The sequence below is a fragment of the Pseudorasbora parva genome, chromosome 11, assembly GCF_024679245.1.
Source record: "Pseudorasbora parva isolate DD20220531a chromosome 11, ASM2467924v1, whole genome shotgun sequence".
Classification (NCBI taxonomy): domain Eukaryota; kingdom Metazoa; phylum Chordata; class Actinopteri; order Cypriniformes; family Gobionidae; genus Pseudorasbora; species Pseudorasbora parva.
The window spans coordinates 24,112,797-24,138,351 of record NC_090182.1 but is presented as its reverse complement, the minus strand read 5'-3'; the positions used below and the strand labels follow the sequence as shown (position 1 = coordinate 24,138,351).

At 36.4% G+C, this 25,555-nt stretch overlaps 1 protein-coding gene and 1 long non-coding RNA gene across 2 annotated transcripts in view; one reads left to right on the top strand and one right to left on the bottom strand.

Moving 5' to 3' along the window:
• glrbb (glycine receptor, beta b) overlaps positions 1 to 17,561 on the top strand; it is a 29,153-nt gene extending 11,592 nt beyond the window's left edge. The window contains exons 5-10 of the mRNA XM_067457463.1: positions 2,016 to 2,242; positions 7,007 to 7,089; positions 7,751 to 7,891; positions 8,040 to 8,192; positions 11,461 to 11,747; positions 15,904 to 17,561. Coding sequence (XP_067313564.1) covers positions 2,016 to 2,242; positions 7,007 to 7,089; positions 7,751 to 7,891; positions 8,040 to 8,192; positions 11,461 to 11,747; positions 15,904 to 16,200 — 1,188 coding nt within the window. The 3' untranslated portion in view covers positions 16,201 to 17,561. The remainder of the gene's footprint in view (positions 1 to 2,015; positions 2,243 to 7,006; positions 7,090 to 7,750; positions 7,892 to 8,039; positions 8,193 to 11,460; positions 11,748 to 15,903) is intronic.
• A 4,902-nt stretch (positions 17,562 to 22,463) lies between these two features.
• LOC137092288 (uncharacterized) lies at positions 22,464 to 25,307 on the bottom strand. Its single transcript, XR_010908206.1, has 3 exons — positions 25,212 to 25,307; positions 24,702 to 24,756; positions 22,464 to 23,300 (listed from the first exon to the last, which is right to left on the bottom strand). It is a non-coding gene; the product is annotated as an uncharacterized lncRNA (long non-coding RNA).
• Positions 25,308 to 25,555: the final 248 nt, after the last annotated feature.

Genomic DNA, 25,555 nt, shown 5'->3' with positions numbered 1-25,555 from the left:
TGCACTGCTGCAGACGCACCGCTCCTGGAACAAACTGACGGACAGCACCCGCGTGCAGTGTGACAGCTGTCATCCGTTAACATGGATACGGAAAAAAATACGCACCGCACACGCACTGCAGACGGAGTATGTGTGAAACGGGCTCCATCGGAACGCGTGTTCAGTGCAGCGGGCAACACTCCCCACCGCAACCTTCTCAAACCAGCTGGTTTTCTTTATACAAAACATTTTTGGGAATAGATACCTGAATTGCATAACAATAATTGTTGTCTTAATTGTTTCTGGCCTTGTGTTTGTTTTAGCAATAAGTTCATTCGATACATTTGAGGTGATTTAATTGTTTTGCCGTTTTATTTGAGTTCTTTCATTGTGTTTTTTTATTTATTAAAGCCTATTTCGTTATTTATTATTTTTAGGCTACCGTCAACCTGGTGTCACAGCCTGTCTATTTTAATAAACTATTTATTTCTGTAGCCCATACAGCGGGCAAGGGCTAAAACACATTATTAGAAAATACATTGTCTGCTGACATTTAAGTATTTCACTGCACTTTAACAAGAAATCTTAGCTTAACGGCCAGTGCAATATTTTTTGTTCATTGTTGTTCCGTCGTTAAGTCGTTTGAAATAAAGCTGCTTTTACTTTTTGACTGATTGCTCTGTTCAAATGTATAGGCTATAGCCTATAATTATAATATAGCAATTTGTTATTGTGTTATTATAAGTATAAAATAAATGTACATTTATGAAAAAAAAAATGCTTTAGCCTGATGATGATGATGCCGTTTTCGCCGTGGCTTATGTGAATTTGTGAATATAGGGCTAGGTTGATCACCTTGCAATTAAATTCTGAAACTATGTAGTTTTTTCGTCTTTAAAAAAACATTTTTTTCACTGAAGAGTAACTCATTTTTACATTTTAAAAGCGTGTGGTGTTGCACTTGCAGTATATATGCGGCACGTAGCCTGTGAGTGCAACACCACGCGCTTTGATGTTGATGTGAATAGTAAGGCTAAGCAGAATAAGTACAATTAATGTAATGATGATGATAATAATAATAATAATAACTATGATCATAATATTTTAATTTAATAATAATTTTTATTTATTTATTATATTCATGGGGAACGAGCCAAATATCGCCTTGAAATCGCCAACAGCTTCAGCTTTCGGCGATCTCTCTGCCTATCGTCGATACACGATACTATCGTCTATCGGCACAACCCTACTAGGGATGCAACAATACAGTTAGTCCACGGTTCAATACATACCTCGGTTTTTAACCACGGTTTTTCGGTTCGGTTCGTTTTTTTTGCTATTTTATTCTTAGGCGACAGGAACAGAAAAGGGTTAAGGAGAAAATGATTTTATTGCAATAGTCTTTCTTTATTTCACTTAAAAGCCTTGAAAAACCTTACTTAAACTTAAAACTTTACTTAAAAAACATATTCCCAGTGTATTGTATAATATAAAATAAATATATATATAAAGATTTACAGTGGCAGCTCAGAGCTGTAAAGTAGCATTTAAGTATGACATTGAATGAATAATAATACTGTATTAAAGGTGTTTTTTGTTTTGTTTTTTTTATTATTAAAATCATTTTAGAGGTGAACTGTGCCTTTAAGGACAGCGTGTTGACTGTTCACTAGGCTGCGCTGCTGTCAGTTAAAGACCTGCTCGCATCTCACAGACGCACGCAATAAACTGAGAGAAATATTTCAAACAGAGAGAAATGGAAATAATTAACCGGAAATTATTCACCAGCGTGTATTGAACCGTGAATGCTGTACTGAACGGTTCAATATTATATTGAGTATTGTGATACCTAGTGCATAAATTCAATGGGGGAACAGACATCTCTTGGTCTAAACACAAAATATCTTAAACTGTGTTCCGAAAATGAACGGAGGTCTTACAGGTGTGGAACGACATTAGGGTGAATCATTAATGACATAAATTTAATTTTGGGGTGAACTAACCCTTTAATGGATATTTGGGCCTGTATTTTACAGGACTATCGTGTCAACATCTTCTTGAGACAGCGCTGGAACGACCCCAGGCTCCGACTTCCTCAGGACTTCAAGTCGGACTCGCTGACCGTTGACCCGAAGATGTTCAAATGCCTCTGGAAACCCGATCTTTTCTTTGCCAACGAAAAGAGTGCTAACTTTCACGACGTCACTCAGGAGAACATCCTGCTCTTTATCTTCCGAAACGGAGACGTACTCATCAGCATGAGGTGAACTTTCATGGTCTCTTCCTGCAAATCACCCAACCTCTGTCTTTGTGGATGTTGACAAATGAGGTCTAAATGCTGGTAACACCTACTCGCATTATTTACCACAGCAATCAAAACAAAGCAAACACGGGAGTTTATCAGATGTCAAGGCCTTTTAAAGTGGAACAAATTACCAGACAGGAGTTTAATCGGAAGGTGTTGAAATTAATGCGTCAGCCAGGTCCATAAATTCATGGAAGCCTGTTTCCGAGCCATAATATATAAAATTGTGAGATACAGTTTAAAATAAGATGCAATGTCTCACTGAGAAATAAGTCACAAAAGTTTGAGGTTGGATTTAGCAATGTTTTGGAAAGAAGTATCTTATGCTCACAAAGGCTGCATTTATTTGATAAAAAAATACTTATATGATAAATAAATGATAATGAATAAAGTCTTCAGTCACATGATCCTATGGAATCCATGCTAATATGTTGCCTAATATTTATGTGGAACCCTTGATACATTTTCCTTTTCATTTTTTGTATTACTAGAAAAAGAACAGCATATATATATATATATATATATATATATATATATATATATATATATATATATATATATATATTTGATCAATTTAATGATTATTCAAAATATTTTAATAAAAAACTTTAGAATGTTATTGTACGTAAAGTCACATTGTGGGATACATATTGTAATGAATGAACAATTATGAGAAATCAATGATAAGTAAAAATCACCTATATATACTGTACCTTACACCTATACACACACCTATTTCTGTCAGGCTTCCATACAAATTTGAGTATCGATACAACAAAACTCAAAGTATCATAAAGTACATGCTTGAATAACAGGGAGCATAGTGACTGAACCCTCCTATGAGCTCTTCTTAATGCCTTTAATAAACCACAGGGGACTTAAAGTGATCTGGAAATTGGAGATTCGATACATCTGTTGACCCTAGAATTTTACCTCAGCACTGACAACTAAATTACAGCTCCTGCTATTTGATCCCTTGTGAAAGTTCAGTCCTTTAGTAGTGGTGGACACCTCTTGTCATTATCTTTCCATGGCTTTATCTGCAGATCTTGCTGAGTGAATGAAGCTCTCAGTATCTTCTAGTCAGTGACCACACCTGCTGTAGATCTGCCCACCGTGTGTTATTCAAAAAGTGTTATTATTATAAGTTTTAGTAAAGCTTATTAAAAACAGATTTTATAGAAAACAGAATTAAACAAACAGTTATTTATAAAGGTAAACAATTACACAGGTTGTTTCGCATTGGACATGGTCCAGTTTAGGGTAAAGATAAAATCTAAACACTGGCATAGAGCCATTTCAGTCTGGACGTGAAGTGTTTCTAAGAGCATCACTTTTTGTCCTGTTATGTCTGAGGCGAATGTATTTCCATAGTGTTTTTCCATGCCACCCATATCACAGCTTGAGCTGGGTGGTCTTCAGTGAGCCCTTTCTCACTTTTGGCATTGGCCCAGGATGCCTTGCCCTGTCTCTGGGTATGTGTGTGGCAAGGGATTACTGTTTTAATGAGAGTCTTTCAAAAAGAAACAAGAGTGTTTATTTCATATTATACCTCCCTGAAACTAATTCTGCCTTTATTCGTCCATCGACCTTCAACTTCCTCCCTATATTTACATGACTTTTTAATGTCTTTTTTATCTCTTTTTCTCAATGAAACTGACACACCTTATAGCCCTTCTTATCCCTTTGCTCCCATAACCTCTTTGTTCCAAACCTCCAATATACTGGATAATGTTTTTTTGGTTTCGAAACAAGCTTACATGTAGCCTAGGAATCTAGACGCACCCTAGTGGCAGCAAATCTAATTTGCAGCCAGATTCGTCTAGCAACTTTCCGTTGGCGTGCGAGCTGGAAAAAACAAACTCTGGTCAGGCCAATCACATTGTGTATACTGTAGAGTCAGTGGGCGAGCTTAACATAATGATGGCAGAGTTGTGACAGTTCCGCGTACTATTTGAAAACAAAGAAGCTGGCGAACAGTGGTCTTTCGAAACGGCTTTGGCCGATAAATTAAGCTTTTCTTTGAGAAAAGAACAAATAATTGCACTGAAGTCATTCTTCACCTCAGTTCATCTTCGGAACACAAATGAAGATATTTGTGTTGAAATCCGATGGTTCAGAAAGGCTTTCATTGACATCAATGTCATTTCCTCTCTCAAGACCCATAAAAGGCACAAAAGACGTAATTACAAAGCCCATCTCACGACAGTGGCTCTACAATCATTTTATGAAACGACGAGAATAGTTTTTGTGTGCAAAAAAAACCTAAATAATGACTTATATAGTGACGGGCCGATTTCAAAACAAAGCTTCGAACCATTATGAATCAGTGTATTGATTCATAATTCTGATCGCCAATGTCACGTGATTTCAGCAGTTTGACGGTGTGACACGGATGTGCTTATTCATTAAGCTCCGATGCTTTAGGAAGCTTTGTTTTGAAATCGGCCCATCACTATATAAATCGTTATTTGTTTAGTTTTTTTTTGTGGACAAAAGCTATTCTGACATGGTTCTGACAATGACATTGGTGTCAATGGAGGCCTTCTTGAGCCATCGGAATACTACAAAAATATCTTCATTTGTGTTCCGAAGATAAAAAAGGAGGGCTTACAGGTATCAAACGACATGAGGGTGAGTAATTAATGACCGAATTTTAATTTTTGAAAAAAGGATATCTGTCAACTAGCTTCGCTTCACCTTCTTCATTGCTCTGGTTGCTTGTAGCACTATCCTATTGTGTGCAGAGGCACACAATCCCGCCCCCCCGGATTAAGCCCATGTTCCCAGACCCAACTTCATCTTGATGTGGGTCTGGCTTGTCAGGCTAACTTACATGTCATTTGTGCAAAGATTTATTTGTTTATTTACATTTATTTATTTATTTATTTATTTATTTATACCATTGACTATACATGTCATATTAAAAATATATAAAGCAAATATGTGACACCAACAATATACACTATATTGCCACAAGTTTTGGGACGCCTGTCTTTACATGCACATGAAGTTTAATGACCTCTCATTCTTAATCCGCACGGTTTAATATGGAGTTGGCTCACCCTTTGCAGCTATAACAGCTTCAACTCTTCTGGGAAGGCTTTCCACAATGTTTAGGAGTGTGTTTATGTGTTTTTTTTTTTTAGCATACTTACATGGCACTGATGTTGGATGAGAAGGCCTGGCTCACAATCTCCCCTCTAATTCATCAAAAGGTGTTCAATGGGGTTGAGTTCAGGACTCTGTGCGGGCCAGTCAAGTTCCTCCACTCCAAACTTGCTCACCAGTGTCTTTATGGACCTTGGTTTCTGACATGGTGTGTAGTCAAATTTGAACAGGAAGCTCTGTGATTTTGCATGGCCTACCACTTCGTGGATGAATTGCTGTTGTTCCCAATTATCATAATATAATACCACTTCCAGTTGACAGTGGAGTATTTAGTAGTGAGGAAATTTCACAAATGGACAGGTGTCAACCTATCACAGTACCACACTTGAATACACTGAGCTCCTGAGAGCAATCCATTCTTTCACAAATGTTTGTAGAAGCAGTCTGCATGCCGGGTACTTGATTGTATACACCTGTGACCATGGAAGTGATTGGAACACCTGAATTCAGTGATTTAAAGGGGGCGTCCTATTACGTTTGGCACTAAAGTGTATATAAACCCCAAATTATATAAAACAAGTACATATAGAATAATTAAATACCAAACATATGCCAATTCACATATATATTTCTTTATGTCAGAATAATATATTTGATATGATTTACTCAACATGTTCACTTTGTTGAATATTGGATAAAGTCACCTTCCTACAAAACTGCTTTTTCCTACTTAATTCATAGCAATTACATTTTTTTTTTTTGCAACTAAATATTGTTTGGAACAGGATAATATGATTGATACAATGTTTATTTTCAAGGGGAATCTTTATTTCGCATCTTTGTTTGTGCCTCTGTCTTTTCCCGTCTGACCCCATCTTACATCTTAACCCTTGTCCCTCTTTTTCCCTCTTCCTCTCAGATAATTTGTATAACACACCATAAAGATACATCTTAAACAAAAACAGATCTTAGAAGGAAGCGTTCATTCTCTGTAACCTCTCCCAGGCCTTTACAAAAAATATCTTGGCACAGTGCTTCAGTTGCTTGCCTTGCACTCAAGTGCTGTGTGGCCCTTCTGGTGAAAAAAGTAGCTCTTTGCTGCATCTGAGACTGTGCTTGTCAGATTATGAGAGAAAACCAAAAAGCTTTCATGTGTTAATGGTGTTTTAAATAAATATGCCTTGGTGTGAATGCTTTGCACAAAAAGGGAACTGCATGAAGAATTCATTCTACTGTTGGGAAAGACATTTAATGTTTGTGACATCTATGAAATTGGTTAAATTTGGATTGACTTTCAAATTATGCAATCTGGTGATAAAATAGTCTTCACAAAAAATCTTTGCAAGGTTGCTATAAGTGAATGTTTCAGCATTTTAGATGCAGTCATTTTTTAGTGCGGACTCGGGTATTTTTTTATTTTACTGTCATGGTTATGAAATTAAACATTTAAAAACCTCAAATGGGTATGATGTTTAGGTGTCCCCATACAGTTGATCATAAAAAAAAAAAAAAATGATGAATAAAATGCCTCATTCCAAATGACTACCCTGATTCAAACTGACCAAGCTGCTGTATGATTCATTGTCTAAAATGTATTGTCTCTCTTTTCAGGTTGTCCGTGACCCTCTCTTGTCCACTGGACTTGACTCTCTTCCCCATGGACACCCAGCGATGCAAAATGCAACTTGAGAGCTGTATGTGAACATAAATAACATAATTAAGTATTTAGAAGAAAATAATAGTAAAAAATAACAAAAGTTCTGGGTTCCCACAGTCATGAAACAACTTGAAAACATGAAAAAATATGAAGGAATATATATTTTTGGACAACTTAAAAAAGTCAAGAAAATCAGTTATGTATTAGAAAGACATGGGAAATGTAAATTATCTATAGTGTATATTGCATTTAATGTAGCAATGGAAAAAAAAACATTTACGTAGGTGTTAAACAATTCAGCCATAAGGAACAACTGTCTATCTTATATTTCATTAAAAAAATCATTATATGTTTCATTAATAATATTTAATTGGCTAGAAAGTGTGCCTATATAATGTTAAAAAAAATCCTTATCTCGTAATCTTGAGGACACAAAAGTCATAGAAAAGTATATTTAAGTCTCTTTAAGCTATAAGATATTATTGTGATTTGTAGTGTTATTTTTTATTTCAATGTGTGTGTGTGTGTGTGTGTGTGTGTGTGTGTGTGTGTGTGTGTGTGTGTGTGTGTGTGTGTGTGTGTGTGTGTGTGTGTGTGTGTGTGTGTGTGTGTGTGTGTGTGTGTGTGTGTTTGTGTGTGTGTGTGTGTGTGTGTGTGTGTGTGTGTGTGTGTGTGTGTGTGTGTGTGTGTGTGTGTAGTTGGCTATACTACAGATGACCTGCAGTTCATGTGGCAGTCTGGTGACCCCGTACAGATGGAAGAGATTGCTCTGCCTCAATTCGATATTAAACAAGAGGACATTGAATATGGCAACTGCACCAAGTTCTACGCAGGGACAGGTAAAAGCTTTTCATTTTTCATGAATGGCACTAAATGTGTGCATAAGCTCTCTCTGGTCTAGTTGAAGAAGGAGCCATTAGTAGTGATTCCACAGTAAATGTACATGTTTCTCCATTTAAAGCAACCTTTTGAACTGTTGTATTATAGGCTACTACACGTGTGTGGAGGTTATTTTTACTCTGAGGAGGCAGGTGGGCTTCTACATGATGGGTGTGTACGCACCCACACTGCTCATCGTCGTCCTCTCCTGGCTCTCCTTTTGGATCAACCCTGACGCTAGCGCTGCCCGTGTGCCTCTGGGTACTTTTTCCAATCATCAGTCCAGCCACATACATCACCACCTCATCTCATGTCTCTGTCGAGTCCTGTACCCCCCATAAAAAACCCCATCCTTTGCATTTTTCATTCCCCGTTTTCAGCAATATAAATCCACCAATGAATCTTTTCATTGCTGCTCATGTCACATCAGTACAGGATGTTTAGGGTGATCGTTTTTATCCCCTACAGCACTAGGTTATTTTCATCAATTGCTTACCTAAAGGCACCTCCAAGGAAATGTAATGCATGTCCAGGATATTTCCATCCACATCAGCTGTAGCATACAGGCATTTTTCGCTTTTGGAACCGCACAGGTCAGTGAAAGAAGATTATCTGAGATGCGATGAAGATTACATGAGGTGCCGTGAAATGTGACAGTTTCGTGTGTTTTCCAATATAAATGCATACTGTTTTCATGGAACATGCTTATCCTGTTCTGTTTCATGGATGGACACTACAAAATGTCTGCAAATCTTATGCTGTGATTTGGTTACAGTTAGATTTTTTTTTTGCGATTTCATTGGTGATACCATTACCACCATCATTCTGTCCACACTGTTGTCCTTGTCGCAGTATTTCATCAACGTGATTACGTGATCATCTAAAAATGCCACTGTCCGTGGTCTGATACCATTTCAGGTCAGTCATTTAATGCTGTTTGTGAGTGTTTGGTCTGAATGTGTGTGTGTTATTTCGGTTATACACAGGGTTATATGGAATCTTCTTATACAAACTTTGTGGGGAAATCTGCAGAATAAACTGAACGATTTAACTTTTTCCCCGCCATTGATGGCATTTTCTGGCAATCTATAGTCTTGGAAGTAAACGCCCACGGCTATGATTGGATAAGCTTTGCATATTATAATGAGTTCCGAGTCCCCCATGAGTACACATGAGGAACTGTTTTGAAGGCGCGTGGGAAAATGGCAACCGGAATGATTTACCCACAGGGCTTGCAAAATGACTTTATCAAGCAAACTCTCATCCAAACTCTCATCTAGTCGCGATTGATTGGAATGTTATTTTTTATTACTTGACCCGTCCGATTGGTGGATAGACGCAAACTGTGCATCACCTTGCATCACTTCTCAAGGTGGCAAAAACAAGAACAAAGTTTTTTTCTGGCCAGTACATTCCCTAGTTCCATAATCACAAGAAAATCAGCTGCCGATCATCTGCGTTTCTTCGCATTAACCACGCTCCACTTTAAATGTATGACCAATCACACAATAGTTCTCGGACACCCGCAAGAAAAAAGTTTTGCATAGACGATGTGTCGAGAACAAGCTGCGAGAACTTTTCTCTGTTCTTGCGGAGTATGTTGTAGCCTTTATGTTAAATTTCTTTCACGAGTTGGTGGGCGGGGCTACAGAATCAGGCATTCTTCTTGTTCTGTTGAGGCTGTTTCACCACACTCTGATGTTGCAGGTTAGCACATTCTAAGATTGAGCGTTTGCTGGGCCTGGTATCACTAAATCTTTTCTTTGACTAACAATGAAATTTTCAGCTCCGAAACTTACAGGATATTCTTATATCTCAATGAACTTTTATGTATCAAAGGCTGAATGAAAAGTTGATTTCTCAATTCATGACCCCTTTAAATTTAAAGTTAAAAACTTTAAAGTGTTGATTAAAAATGAATGCATGAATCTAGAATATTTGTTTTGTTTTAATTAAAAGCAGATGCTTTGGTATGTTCAGATATTCTTACAACAAAATATTCTGGGGGCCATGAAATATTTGTGAAAATGATCAAAAATGCTAACTGGCAACTTAAAATAAAAACTGGCGGGGAAAGAGTTTACATTTGAATAAAAAATGATAATCACCAATGAGATTTAAATATTTATAAATTATTAATATTCATACAAATAAAATGTTTAATAAGAAACAAACACATAAGGGAGAAGAATGTGAGCCATATGAGCTTGTTCATAAAAGAAAATATTTTGAAATATATAAATGCATCTTTAATAAAATGGATAAAATTCTCTAAGCATCATTGTATATGTATAGGTATATAATTGACAATTTATTTTCAGTAATATTTTCATCAAAGATGTGTTAAGTTGATCAAATTACATTAACAATAAAGACATTTAATGTTACAAATGATTTATGTTTCAAATAAATGCTGTACTTTATTAACTTTCTATTCATTTAAAGGGTTAGTTCACCCAAAAATGAAAATTATGTCATTAATTACTTAACCTAATGTCGTTTGAAACCCGTTAGACCTCCATTTATCTGCAGAACAAAAATTAAGATATTTTAGTTGAAATTCGATAGCACAGAAAGGCCTCCATTGACACCAATGTCATTTCCCTTTCTCAAGACCCATAAAAGACACTAAAGACGTCGTTACAAAGCCTATCTCACTACAGTGACTCTACAATCATTTTATAAAGTGACGAGAATAGTTTTTGTGCGCAAAAAAACGAAATAACAACTTATATAGTGATGGGCAGATTTCAAAACAAAGTTTCAAACCTCACGTGAAGGTTGAAATCACGTTGAAATCACTTGACATTGGTGATCCGAATCATGAATCGATATGCTGATTCATAACTGTTTGAATCTTTGTTTTGAAATCGGTCCATCACTATATAAGTCGATATTTAGTTGTTGTTTTTTTGCGCACAAAAACTACTCTCGTCACTTTATAAAATGATTGTAGAGCCGCTGTAGTGAGATGGACTTTGTAACGACGTCTTTAGTGCCTTTATGGGTCTTGAGAGAGGAAATGACATTGGTGTCAATGAAAGCCTTTCTGAGCCATCGAATTTCAACACAAATATCTTCATTTGTGTTCCGAAGATGAACGGAGGTCTTACAGGTGTCGAACGACATTAGGGTAAGTAATTATTGACAGAATTTAAATTTTTTGGTGAACTAACCCTTTAGGAATATGAACCATGGCTAACAAAATGCATAATGGTCTCCACAAAAATATTACACTGTTTTACTGTATTTTTTTATTCAAATAATGCAGCCTAAGTAAGCATAAGAGGCTTTCAAAAACATTAAAGCATCTTATATTTTAAACTCTAATGTAATATCTGGATGAACATAAGTTACAAAGAATTTATAATATATGGATGGCATATATTAACCACTATTCTAATGCTACAGATGCATTAATATTATGTTATGCAGTCTGCTATATGTTATCTTTGGTAACAACTTCAGATCAATGTGTAAGCTCATCTCTCCCCTAATTTGATCTAATGACCACTGTCTTTGTCTGCAGGGATACTGTCAGTGCTCTCGCTCTCTTCTGAGTGCACATCTCTGGCTTCTGAACTGCCCAAAGTCTCCTATGTAAAGGCGATTGACATCTGGCTGATTGCCTGCCTGCTCTTTGGCTTTGCCTCTCTGGTCGAATATGCTGTGGTTCAGGTGATGCTTAACAGCCCTAAACGACTGGAGGCGGAGAGAGCAAAGATTGCCACCAAAGAGAAAGCAGAGGGAAAGACCCCTGCCAAGAACACTGTCAATGGCATGGGAAGCACCCCTATACACGTCAGTACGCTACAGGTCAGAAACACTATTTAACCAAAATGATTATACTGTATGATGTCACAATTCATAATACTACTATAAAGCACCACTATAGTATTTGGACACGGCAAAATCCCTTTTTTGTACATCCATAATCTTAACGTGCCATTGATTTACCATCTAATACCATAATTGTGTCATGGACATGGTGATGTTGCATTTTGTGTTACCTTCTTTTAAATGTATTGCATTTTTTATATATACATTTAAAAATACTTAAAGCGTGTATATAATTATATATTTAATATACACTACTGTCCAAGAGTTACTTATACCAGCACTTATATTTCGCCTTAAATCAAACAAAAGTGACAGTATAATGTTACTATTTTAAATCAATGCTGTTCTTGTGAACTTTCTGTTCATGAAATAATCTAGCATTACAATGTAAAAATGTAAAAAAAAAATGCAGGCCCCAATTGAACATTTTCTAGTGACTAATCACATCAAAATTTTCAGTTTGCCAATTTGAATTTCTGTAAAGTTAAATTGCATCAATTCACAGAAATTCAATTTCGCCAACTGAAACATTTAGATGTGATTAGTCACGAGAATATTTTCAATTGGAGACATGATTTTTTTTTTTTTTTTTTTTTTTTAATAAGCAGCATAACCATTTTGAACTTTGATCATATTAAGAAATGATGATTGAGCACCAAAACAGCATATTAGAATGATTTCTGAAGGCTCATGTGACACTGAATACTTTAATGTTTTGCCATTATAGGAATGCTACATTTTAAAATATATTCAAATAGAAAACAAATAAAAAAATTATTTAAAATTCAAAAACATAAAACAGTAAAAACGACCTGGAACTTTTCAACAGTAGTGTAGTAGTAATTAACATTAATATATAAACTAATAATTATACACAATATAATATTCTGTTAATTCATTATTTATTTAATTTACTATATTTTAGATTCTGAAGTACAAACTTGACAAATCTGTATTCATTCTAAGTATGTTTTATTCCATGGCAGTATACAATAGAGACAGGTCAAGCAGCACACATTGTGTTTAAATGGGTAATTTTACCCGTTTAAAGAGATTCATTGTTTAAATTCTGCTTTTATTGTCTTCCGCTGCATTGCTGTCCCTGTAGTTATATAATCTAAAATGTCAGGTCTGCATGCAAAAGTGTAGGTGGGATAATCACAGTACTTCATGTTCTTCAGAAAACAGACATTTTATAGCAACAGTTGGAAGAGAAGCTTGAAGGCAAGGGTTGCCTGACAGACAGGAGAAATAGGCTGAATAATGTGGTCTGCTGAAGTCTATTATAAGCTTTAAATTGGCCCCAGAGGGAGGCTTAAGGATGCAGTGTGTTTGCAACCACTGTCACACATTTACTCCTAGACTGGACCTCGACAGCTACAAAAAGAACATCTGACCCAAAATTAACCCACATGCTCTTTGCACAACCCCTGTAAGTAACTGACCTCCAAGAAAACCCCATTCATTGCTCTGAATTAGAGCTGTTTGGAAGCGTCCCAAGGCTTGTTTTCTGCCACTGATTCTCCAGCCATCTAATGGCTGTTCAGACATGCTGAAAGCTTTTGAGCAGACAATATTTATTAGAAGGATATGAAAGATCCAATACTGTATATGACAGACAGTTTCCTAAATCTGTGCACTAGAAAATATATCAAGCTGTTTGAGGGTTTTAGTGCTGTGTGCCCAGTGGGAAGTAGTGCGGTCCAGCACTGCATGGCTTCTGCCCCTTTCCACACACCCAGAACTAATACAACAGACAAGTTGGCATTAGACCATCAGACATCACTTATCCAGACATCCCTCTGCTTTGTTAGTCAGAGAGAGAGAGAGAGAGAGAGAGAGAGAGAGAGAGAGAGAGAGAGAGAGAGAGAGAGAGAGAGAGAGAGAGAGAGAGAGAGAGAGAGAGAGAGAGAGAGAGAGACAGTGCAATGTCACATCAGTTCTTAATGCTTGTCTTGTTCTATTTCCATGCAAGGTAGGTGTTTCTTCTCACCACTTCTTTTCTTCCCCTGTTGTTCCTGCATGGAAGGGCCATGCTGCACTGCCTCTGCCCAGTTAGGGCTTTAGGAAGAGCCCAAAATAATTGCCTGTCCTCGAACTCTCCCTCTCCCAGCACCCCAGAGTGTCAAGAGAAAGGAAAACGCTAAAAGAAAGAGACAGAGAGTATATGTGCCTCTACATGAAGGACACAATTCTGAGGGAAACATTTAATCAGATTTGGTTTGATTTGTCCATGCCTGATGCCTGAATGAATATCATAATGCATAAATGATCCGCCTGCCAGCTATCATTTGTTCATTTCCTAATTATACAAATGAAAATACCTGAGTGTGAAATTAAAGGGATAGTTCAGTCAAAATGTCCTGTTATCAAGATTAGCACCCCATTATGCTTTTTCAAATATTACCTTTCATGCAGTGTGTAATATAGCCGTTTGTGAATGTAAAAGGTCTGCAAAGTTGTAAAGATCAAAGTGCACGACAGATAAAGTTATTGCTTCCTAAAAGAAAGAATAGGCTCTGAACTGTTGAAACGACTCATTAGCAATTCCAATATCAGCTCTTGTCAGTGTCGTAGGCAGAAAGTGGATGATGGGTGGGTTTCACTTTCAATGACAAAAGTGTAATGGCGTCCTGTCATCTTTGTAGAGACGTGTTTCTTTCTTAAATGTGTCATAAATGGTAGTTTTGTTTTTATAACAAAAAAAAAAAACTGCTGCTTGTTGGAATCGAATCCAGATACTTGAGCGAAGAAGAACATAACATTACTACTGGCGTAACGTACTGAAGAGACAAATTAGCATATGTTTTGCATTTATATTAGAATAGAGTTCTATGGCATGACAAAATAAATCACATTTAAAATAATTATTGAAGAATTGTTAAAAGTTTGAAAATAGTATTATTAAGAAAAATGCATTTCCATGAATCTGACAGGATTGGCAAGCTGTGAGCCTGGATGAGCCCAGGTCCACCCGTAGCTATGCTATAGTGGATTCACTGGAATTGATACATCATTGTTACTGTTCGTATCACTGTGTGTATAAAAGCCATATTCAGCCAAATTACCTTATTCCGATATGGTAATTGCAGTTTCATTTGTGACACATGCTCCACGTGGAAGACCAATCACAACAGACTGTTTGACCTACAGGTCTGACCAATCAGAGCAGAGTAGTCTTGTGGAAAGGAGGGGTTTAGAGGGACTGAATCTTCGACCGTGTTCAGACTCTTTGAGAAATGAGGTGATTTGCAATGCATATTATGAGAAAATTAAAGTGTGTAAGTGACGTGATAGCCACTAGTTAGGTACCTTGCTCAAGGGAATTATTTCCCGCTGGTATTGATAATCGAACTCGCAACATTTGTGTTAACAGTGTGACTCTAACATTAGGCCATGGCTGCCCCTTGGATGCATGCAAATACATTTAACAATATACTTTGTTCTTGTTTGCATTTCAATCTATTACAGGAGACCCTCAGAACAAAATTAGGAACCTTTAAAATAGCATGATAGGGGCACTTTAATGTTCTGCGATTTACTTTTCTAGACTATGCTTCACATTTCAGAATTGCTGATCAATAACAAGCCAACAAATAAATAAATATAATTGTTTTTTTGTTTTTGTCATGTAACAGGTATTCTTGCAAAATATATACAAAATAATACATTTTTGCAAAATCAATTAAACTTACATTATCTAAATAATTACAACATATTTTACAAATATTATTTTGGGCAAATGTAATTGCAAACCAGTATGATCTTCTTTTGTCAGTGAAACACAAAACTAGATATATTTAACAGAAAGTCCAAGCTGTTTCACAATGAAAGTGGATGGGAAGTTGTGTTGTTGGTCACCAGTTGCTTTCATTGTATAGAAGAGAGAAGAGAGCAGCTTGAACATTATTATAGATAGCTCCTTTTGTTTTTCATTGAAGAAAGTAAGTCATACAGGTTTGGAACAACATAAGAGGGATGAAATGAATGGAAATGGGGACAGAATTTCATTTAGGGGTGAACTATCCCTTTAACGTTTCAGGAAAAACCATACCAGATGTTGCCGAGATCTGACATGTTGTTTCTTTATTCATCTTTTTTTTTTCACTCTCTCCCTCTTTATCTCTCTCAGGTGACAGAGACAAGGTGCAAAAAGGTATGCACCTCCAAGTCAGATTTGCGCTCCAATGACTTCAGCATCGTAGGCTCTCTGCCACGGGACTTTGAACTCTCAAACTTTGACTGCTATGGTAAACCCATTGAAGTCAGCGCTGCTTTGGGTAAATCGCAAGCCAAAAACAACAAGAAGCCGCCACCTCCTAAACCTGTCATCCCCTCGGCAGCGAAACGCGTAGATCTATATGCCCGTGCCCTCTTCCCCTTCTCCTTCCTTTTCTTTAATGTCATTTACTGGTCCGTGTATTTGTGATTTGTGTAAAGTTTAACCTTTTCAGTGAACTTTTCTCTTCTTCGTATCGTCTTGATCAATATAAATTTTTACCTCAGAGAGCAAACGGGGCTGTCATGCCACTGTTGTGTAGTAAAGAGCGAAATGATGGGATAAAACAGTATTGTTAAATAAAAGCAACATTTTCTAATAGAAAGAGCGAAGGCATTGCTTGAAACGTTTGATTTTCAGACTATATTTAATTTATGCAAAAAAGATAGAAATTGTTATCCTGCATGTGGAAATGGAATAAATGGATATTAATATATTATATTTCAAATATTTAATATAATTTTTGACCTAGATCAGCTGTTAAATGATGCTGAGACATTTGTACTGAATAACACTGCCATAAGAACTGTCTTTGATGATGTTCCTATTATAAGCATTCCAGAAATGACAAACAAGTGTATATATACAGTCATGGCCAAAATGACTGTATCTGAACAAGATATCCAGGACCTCCAGCAAAACAAATAGGCCCACAACATTAAAGATCCAGTGGTATTTTTAACCATGGACATCAGGTACTTTTTATCCATGCCAAATCTGACCACAGATCAGGTCCAAGTCATGTCTGACAACTGAATATGCTGGAGTGTGTTTCTGGATGTGCAAGGAAGATTTTTCTTGAAACCCTACCAAACAACTTGTGGTGATTTATAGGGATTGTTAGAATTCTCCACCTACGATCCTTGAAGAGTCTTTGTCCACTCAAACTCTCCTCCTCACATGCAATATAGACACAAGTCTTTCTTATTTTTTTCGCTGATGGTGGAAATGGGAATTGTTAATGCTTTAGCTATTTTCCTTCAGCCACTTTCCATTTTGTGAAGTTCAACAATCGTTTTCTGCACATCAGACCTTTACTCATTGAGATTAATGTTTAAGAGGATTTTGGCCTTTGTGTTTCCTCATATTTATACTCTTGTGAAACAAGATATCATGGTTGGACAATTTAATGCTCATAGTCACCTTGGTGTGCTAAAAAAAATTAAATATTAATGGTAATATACTTCAGAGATATTTTACTCATAAAATATTCTAGAGGTTCCAGTAATTGTGGCCAATGTGTTTTATAGAGAAAAACATGTATTTCATAATGTCATTTCCCCCCGATTTTCTTTTACTTCAGTGAAAGGTTAGGTTTTTGTGAACTTTTTGAATGATAGCTCAAAAGGATAAACAATGCAGATTTATTTTTACTGCCATCTTTGATCATATTTACCAGGGGTGCCAATAATTTTGACCATGACTGTATTAAAAAAAACAACAACAAAAAAACATCTCCTGTGCTTGTGAATCATCCATCAATAAATGGCCAAATGGCTCAGCTGACCTCATGACCTATGACTCATGACCTCTTTTTCCTGCTAATTCTTCTCTCAAGCTCATTATATCTTCAAAAGTCAAATTATAGAATTAAAAAAAAAAAAAACTATATCTATACTGATTTTTAAGAATATACATAATAAAACCCTAAAAAAAAATCCTAAATTTCCTATAGGTTGTTTTGTTAGAGCATGTAAATGCTTACAAGTCACTGTCCTCAGCAAGTACATGAAGTATTTGTTGAAGGTTATTGCCATCCACCGTTACAAAGGGTTTAATAAGCAACTGTAAAACAAAACTTGAACATGTTTTCAAAACTGGTGGTTCTGAAGTTCACTGTTTTTTAGGTTTAGGACCTTTATTGTCCTTGCATGAGACACAATGAAATTTGATATCTCTCATAAAAAAATTAATTAAATTAAATTAAATTAAAAACCTGTACAATCCACATTACACACACACACACACACACACACACACACACACACACACACACACACACACACACACACACACACACACACACACACACACACACACACACACATAAATACACAAAAAATATCAATATTATGTAAGAAAACAATGAGATCCTTATTATAGAAATTAAAGTGTCTTGTTCATGTTATTGCAATGGTATTACACATCCTTTCAAAACTGTCAAAGTAGCTGTGGAAAAATAGAGGCAGGGGAGAGGGAATTCAGTTCAAAGAAGGCTGTTGGATAGAAACAGTTTCTGAATCTGGAAGTGCGAGTCTTTAGAGCTCTGTAGCATCTTCCAGATGGCAGTAGTGCAAACAGATCACGGAATAGTCGAGTACTGTCCTAAACAATCGTAGAGGCTTTTCTGCTCTGCTCACAAAAATTTCTGAGAAGTTTGAACATGTTCAATTGAACAAAACAACTAATGGTGCCTCAGCAAACATAAAATCAAATGCATGAATGTATTATCATTTAAATATGAAGGGCAATTGAATGTACACATCGTCATAATTCTCCATGTTTTGGCCAAACACAAATGATCGCCCAAATTATTGATTATAAATTATACATTTACTACTACATTAGATAGTTCAATCAACATTATGTGTGTCTGATTAAAAAAAAATGAATAGTAGATAATATTAGAGTTAGTTCACCCAAAAATGATAATTTAGTCCTCCTCAAATCAAAATGACTATCTTTCAGACAAACACAATCAGTAAAAAAAAAAAAAATACAATTAAAATATGTAATTGCTATTACAAGATTTATAATGGCAGTGAATGTCAGTCCTGATGCATAGTCCAAAAAAATGCATCTATCCATCATAAAAGAAACCCATACAAGAACTCATAGACAATTAATAAAGGCCCTTTGAAGCAAAGCAATGGGTTTTTGTAAGAAAAATATCTATAGACTTCAGATGCAAAAGCTTATAAGTCCATCTGACTGTTTTCTTTAAAATATGTTTTTTTTTGTCAGACTCTGTTGTATAGGTTTCTACCAAAGTACCGGTACTTCTAAACGGGCTGAGGCTGGGATTTAGTGGGTTTGAAGTATCTGATGAATGTACACAGTGTGCGGAGAGTGTTCACTCAGTATTGTTTTCTATTTTTTTACCTATAGGTGACTTTACGAGCTTTTGCATTGGAAGACTTCATATGTAAAACTTTATAAACTAAAATAACTAGCTTCTGGCAGACAGCCTACGCAAGTCAACTTGCTCCAAAAGAGATGATGCAATATATGACGTATAGGATGCCATAAACTTTGACAGCTCTTGCGATTCAAACAAATATGGCTGGGTAACCTGTTGAAATTTTTATTTAAAAATTCTTGTTAAATACTTTTCATTTGTGACCGGTGTTTTGTGATCTTCTGCACTTATACGTCCATCTATACATCATGCATCAGGTCAGAGATTATTCTGTCCCCCCAGAGCCATATGGATTACTTTTATGATTGATGGATGCCCTTTTTTGGACTTGGAGGAGCCATTTTTTAATATAACTCCAATTGTATTAGTCTGAAAGAAGAAAATCATTCATATACACCTAGGATTGCTTGAGGATATATATATATATATTTTTCTTATTTGTTCTATATATGGGCTGTTTGGAAGTGATCTCTTGTAATGTGTGTTACTGACCTAGCATGTACTTTAGACTGAATACACACAATACACAGTTTTCTAGGTGTCATGGGTTGACCTGTTCCATCATCCAAGAACCAGTATTCATTATGCTGTGAAATATGCTGGCAGACTGACCTACGGGTGTCTTTGCACTAGTTGGAACATGAAATCTGTTTTGAATGTAATGAAGCGTGGTAAATGGAGAATACCCCCCACCCCTCCCTGCCACATTCACACAACAAATAGGAAATGCCAATAAATCTAAGAAACCTGGAGCATATAAAAAGGGAAGGGTAGGAAGAAATTGTTTTAAACCCAAATTTCCCCCACATGTTATCTTTGTGGTATACAAAGAGTTGCAGAGCATGTGTCGAATGGTTAGTTAGTTGCTATGGCAACAGACACCGAGACAGCTACTGCGTGATTTCGCTGATATATTTCCTTGTCTCACAGGGTCGACTGTGTCAGGAGCCAGGTCTGCTTTTGAAACCTTTAAAGCAGTCACATTAGATTCAGACTGCTGGAGGAAGTCATCTCACCCAGTTCTCTCCTTCATATGAACCTGTTTTTGATTAGCCATTGTGTGTTTTATGTAGCCTACTTTAGTCCAACTTAGTGTTTATTAAAGCCTTAGACTTCCAAATGTTAAGATGCACTATAGAGCCCCCTAGGGGTTCAACTTATGAAGTAACTCACTAAAGAGACTTCAGTCGTGAAGTAAAGCTCAGAAAACTATATGCAATACCAAGTGAATGTGTGATTGAGAGTGTTGAAAAACTGTTCACAGATCTTACTTCTGAAGTTCTCAGTTATCTGGCAAATTACTTGATATGTAACCTATTTCTTTCCTCTGAGCATCCTCCTCCACAGTCATTTGAATAATTACTGTGGTTGCAACCGCTCTCTGTGCAACTACCCAGCAAACATGCTCCTTTGGGGCCCACATGGGGCCACTGCGGGCAGCCCACTGTGGGCCCAGATACCGGCGTGAAATGCGGGGCACGTGTGGGGCCCACATTGTGGGGCCCCAGTGGGGCAGCCCAAAGTGTGGGTTGACTGTGGGCTGGCCCATATGGGGCCATTACGGGCAGCCCACTTTGGGCCCCACATGGGCATGAAATGCGGGGCACGTGTGGGGCCCACATTGTGGGGCCCCAGTGGGGCAGCCCAAAGTGTGGGTTGACTGTGGGCTGGCCCATATGGAGCCATCACGGGCAGCCCACTGTGGGCCCCACATGGGCGCGAAATGCGAGGCACTTGTGGGGCCCATGTTGGCCCCAGTGGGACAGCACAAAGTGTGGGCTGGCCTATGTGGGCCCACAGTGAGCTGACTGTGGGCTACCCTGCAAACAAGCCTGCACTGGTCCTTTAAGGGCCCACTTAGGGCTAGCCTAAGGGCCCCCAGGAGGCTGCCCGTGCAGGGCCCCAGAGAATTTGCTTATTGGCAAAACGTTGGCCCCTTAGCACTGGCCCTGCGCGGGCAGCCCTCACTTAGCCCCCAGAAAGCCCTCACTAGGCCCGCACTATTAAGCGCTGGTCCTGCGCGGGCAGCCCTCACTTAGCCCCACAGGAAGCCCTCACTAGGCCCACACAGGGCTGGCACTATATTAGCTATAACAATAAAACTGTTTCACTATATATACTTATATTATACACCTGAAATGGATGCATAAACCATATTACTAATGTCTGTATTGTCAAAAATGTACAGTAGTCAAAGGGATTTCAAATCAATGGATTTATTAAATACAAAAATAGCTCATAAAATCATTAGAAAAAGTTCAATTCATGTCAATACAGCAAATGTAACACTCTGACAGGGAACGTTATATACAAATATAAAAATAATACAAATAAACAACAACAAAATTATGTGTTGTTTATGTATTGTGTCTTTGATCTCAGCTGAAAATGTGCTTTTCAAACTTGCCATGGACCCCCAAATATGAACATACTCGTGCGAGGGACCCCCATCCTGAGTGTTAAGACATCTTTCTTTTACAACGTAACACCCCATTAATACACTAAAAATTTACTATTACTATTATATATCTAACATTAGTTTATATCAAGTTACTTTATTATTATGATTCAACTCATTATAAGAATATACTGTTAATTGCATAATTTATTTGTATATTTAAGTCCAATTTTTATTCATTTACATTCATCATTAATTTAATAGAATAATAATAAAAGTAATCATGTATTTTTATCAAATTTATTTATTCAATTTAATGTTTTTAATTAAATTTAATTAAACTTGCAGGTTTTTTAAGCTAATTTATTTATTAATTGTATTATTATTATTTTAATATTCAGATTTACTTTAGGTTTTCCACATATTTAATTTCATTTATTTGTTTTATTTACAGTCAGCCATTTATGTATTTTATTATTTTAATATTCACAGAGGTTTTTTTCACATATATTTTAATCTCATTTATTTACAATCATTTAATTATTTAATTATTATTACTTTAAAATATATGTGGAAAAACCTGTGAATATTAAAGTGATAATAAAATAAATTAATGATTTTAAATAAATGAGATTAATATTCACAGAGGTTTTTCTTCATATATTTTAATCTCATTTATTTACAATCATTTATTTATTTAATTATTATTACTTTAAAATATATGTGGAAAAACCTCTGTGAATATTAAATAATAATTAAATAAATGATTGTAAATAAATGAGATTAAAATATATACGTGGAAAAACTCTGTGAATATTAATCTCATTTATTTACAATCATTAATTTATTTTATTATTACTTTAATATTCACAGGTTTTTCCACATATATTTTATTCTCATTTATTTATAATTTATTTATTTTATTATTATACAATTCATAGAGGCTTTTCCACATATATTTGAATCTCATTTATTTACTTTATTTGCAATCATTTTTTTATTTAAAGGTCCCTTTCTTCGCGATTCCATCTTTCAAACTTTAGTTAGTGTGTATTGTTGCTGTTGGAGCATAAATAATACCTGTAAACTTATAAAGCTCAAAGTTCAATGCCAAGCAAGATATTTTATTTAACAGAAGTTCCCTTTCAAAGCCTACAGCGAATGGGCGGTTTGGACTACACCAGGAAGTGCAGGGATGTAATGACATCACTAGAACCGTTTGCTGACTAACCCTCCGCTGGCCCAATCAGAACTCGCTACGTGTTTCTGAAGAAGGGACTTCATAGAACAAGGAAATCATCAGGCTGTTTTTAGGACAGAGGAAACAGCGCTGTACAGATAAGTAAATTGTGTGAAAAAATACTGTGTTTTTTTACATGCGAAACATGAACTTATGTTATATTGTACACTGCACTGTAAACATAATCAAAGCTTCAAAACACGCGAAGAACGGGACCTTTAAATCTTATTTTTCAAATGTTTTTTCTCTATACTTTTCCACGGATCACATGTCACGCCTTTGCGGCCCCCTGGGGGTCCCCGGACCCATAGTTTGAAAACTAAACTATTCATTGGCAAAGCTCACTCTTCCCCCGAGGTCTCTCGGCTAGTCAGCAGACGGTGGTGGCGCACCTTTCGTCCACCCGCTCGGTCTCTTGAATTCCGCAGCCACACCTTGATCTCACTCTCAACTTCTGCATCAGGTGGACTTGGCTGAAAGGAGCGGGGGTACAAGAAATTTTAAAAAAATCCCTCATTTGAACAAAATAAGGAATTCTATGTATCTTTTTAGATTAGAAAATAATAAACTTAACTTTAATATTTGTGGAGTTTTTAATATTGCATATTTTAAATGTGTTGTAATGGCATCTTTTTATGAATGAAGGCCAGTATAACTGACACCAATGTCTCTATGAAAGATTAATGACATTACATTACAGCATAAATGAAAGCTTCCCAATTTCAACATTTATTAGGTTTAAAAAATTTTTTAAAAAAATACTTGGCTTCCCTGTTAGACATATACAGAAATTTAATAGTTATCAAACAGCTTTCTTAACTGCATAAATAATACATTAAATATAGATGGCTTTCCTGTAGCTCAATGAGTAGAGCATGGCGCTAACAATGCCAAGGTCATGGGTTCGGTTCCCAGGGAAAGCAAGAATTGACAAAAATGTAAAACGTGTACCTTGAATGCAATGTAAGTCGCTTTGGATAAAAGCGTCTGCCAAATGCGTAAATGTAAAATGTAGATTAATCATATTTTTACTTTCCCGTTATTTCTTTGTTCATCAGTGTAGCTGTCCCTTTAAAATCGGCCACCGCCGAACATGATGCGGATCTAAGGCGCAGTCACGCGCATCTCATTTTCTCACGTTCATTTAAGACGTTATTTAACTATTTTAAGAATCCTACTCAACAAAACTGACATTTTGACAGCATTCCATTCCCTGTGTTTCTGTGGTTTGTTCAAGAGCGACAGAGAACTCTGAGTGCACGAGACTGGCGCAACTAACTTAGGGATCTGATGCAGACAGGACATCGACATACGATCTCCTCTGTCTTGTAGCGTGTGTGTGTGTCAGGACATCGACATAAAGCGCGTTCTTTTCTTTCGTGTGTGTGTGTGTGTGTGTGTGTGTGTGTGTGTGTGTCAGGACACTGACATACAGCGCGTTCTCTTCCATCTTGTCGTGTGTGTGTGTGTCAGGACATCGACATACAGCTTAGATGTATCATGTACATCATGTACGCAGTATGCAGCTTTGGTGAATACTACTGGTGCTCACGTTTCCATGACTCCCGCGTGCCTGCTAGTTTACGCACACACCTGACCAACTTAGGTTTTTTTAGTCGCCTTTAACATTAAAGTCTCATACATTTTACCTAAGTGAATTTCAACTTACTTGTCACTTACATGTAAATTTGACCTTGTTTTGTTCCCATATAGTTTGAGTTATTATGACTCATGGGTTATATAAATTTAAAAGTGTTACATTTAAAATAAGACCAGATTTATGAATATAGAAAAATAGTGGCATATGTTAAGAGGTTAAAGCACATGTAAATAATGAACATTTGTGAATTGCAGTGTCCCGGAGTATAACTTACCGAGATATATGTGGTGAAAACGTCCTTGGACAATGTTGAGAGGGAGGCGCCAGAACTAAAATTGATAGAATGCTGTATTAGATATTTCTTCAAAAGCAAATCGTGGAGACATTTTAATAGTCCACAAACAAAAATCGTGATATGTCCCAGCTTCGTATATTTCTAACTGTCTTTCTCCTCTGCACTTGCTAGGGCATGTGCTACGAGCAAAGCCATTATGATAAGTTATTTATAACGAACTTTTTCATCAGACTTGAGCAGTTTACTGTGGTGGCAAACCGATGTATAACATACAGAATAGGGAAAACGGGTGAAAAGGACTAACCAATATTTAGCCTATTTATTTAAACTAAATCGAGTTTAAGCTAAGCAACGTTAAACAAAACATAACTAATGATCTGGATTAACAAAAACATACTAAAATACAATCCCAGACGAACACACACTGTGGAAAATAGGTAACGTTACTGTTAAATACCAAATATAATACAATTTACAATTAAAACTCACCTCAGAGTCAGGAGAAATCCGTCAGAAGAAGGCAGATCCAATTTGACCGTTGGCGGTGAGTCACTCTCACGTGCGCATGGCGCAGTGATGATTCTTCCGCAAAAAATAGTTCCAAACAAAATATGACGCAGAGCTCTGTACCGCTGAGCTTCACAAATAAATTAAAAGCCTATGATTTTATTCATTATATGCAGCATTCAAAATTAACTAGGTTGATAGATTGTTTGTTTTATATTATTATATAGCCAGCCAGATTTTTACCACCAACTGGAACTGGTAATTTAAGGCCAAACATCGATATTCAATAAAAAAAATAAAAGGCTTTTGAAAGTACGATTTGTTTT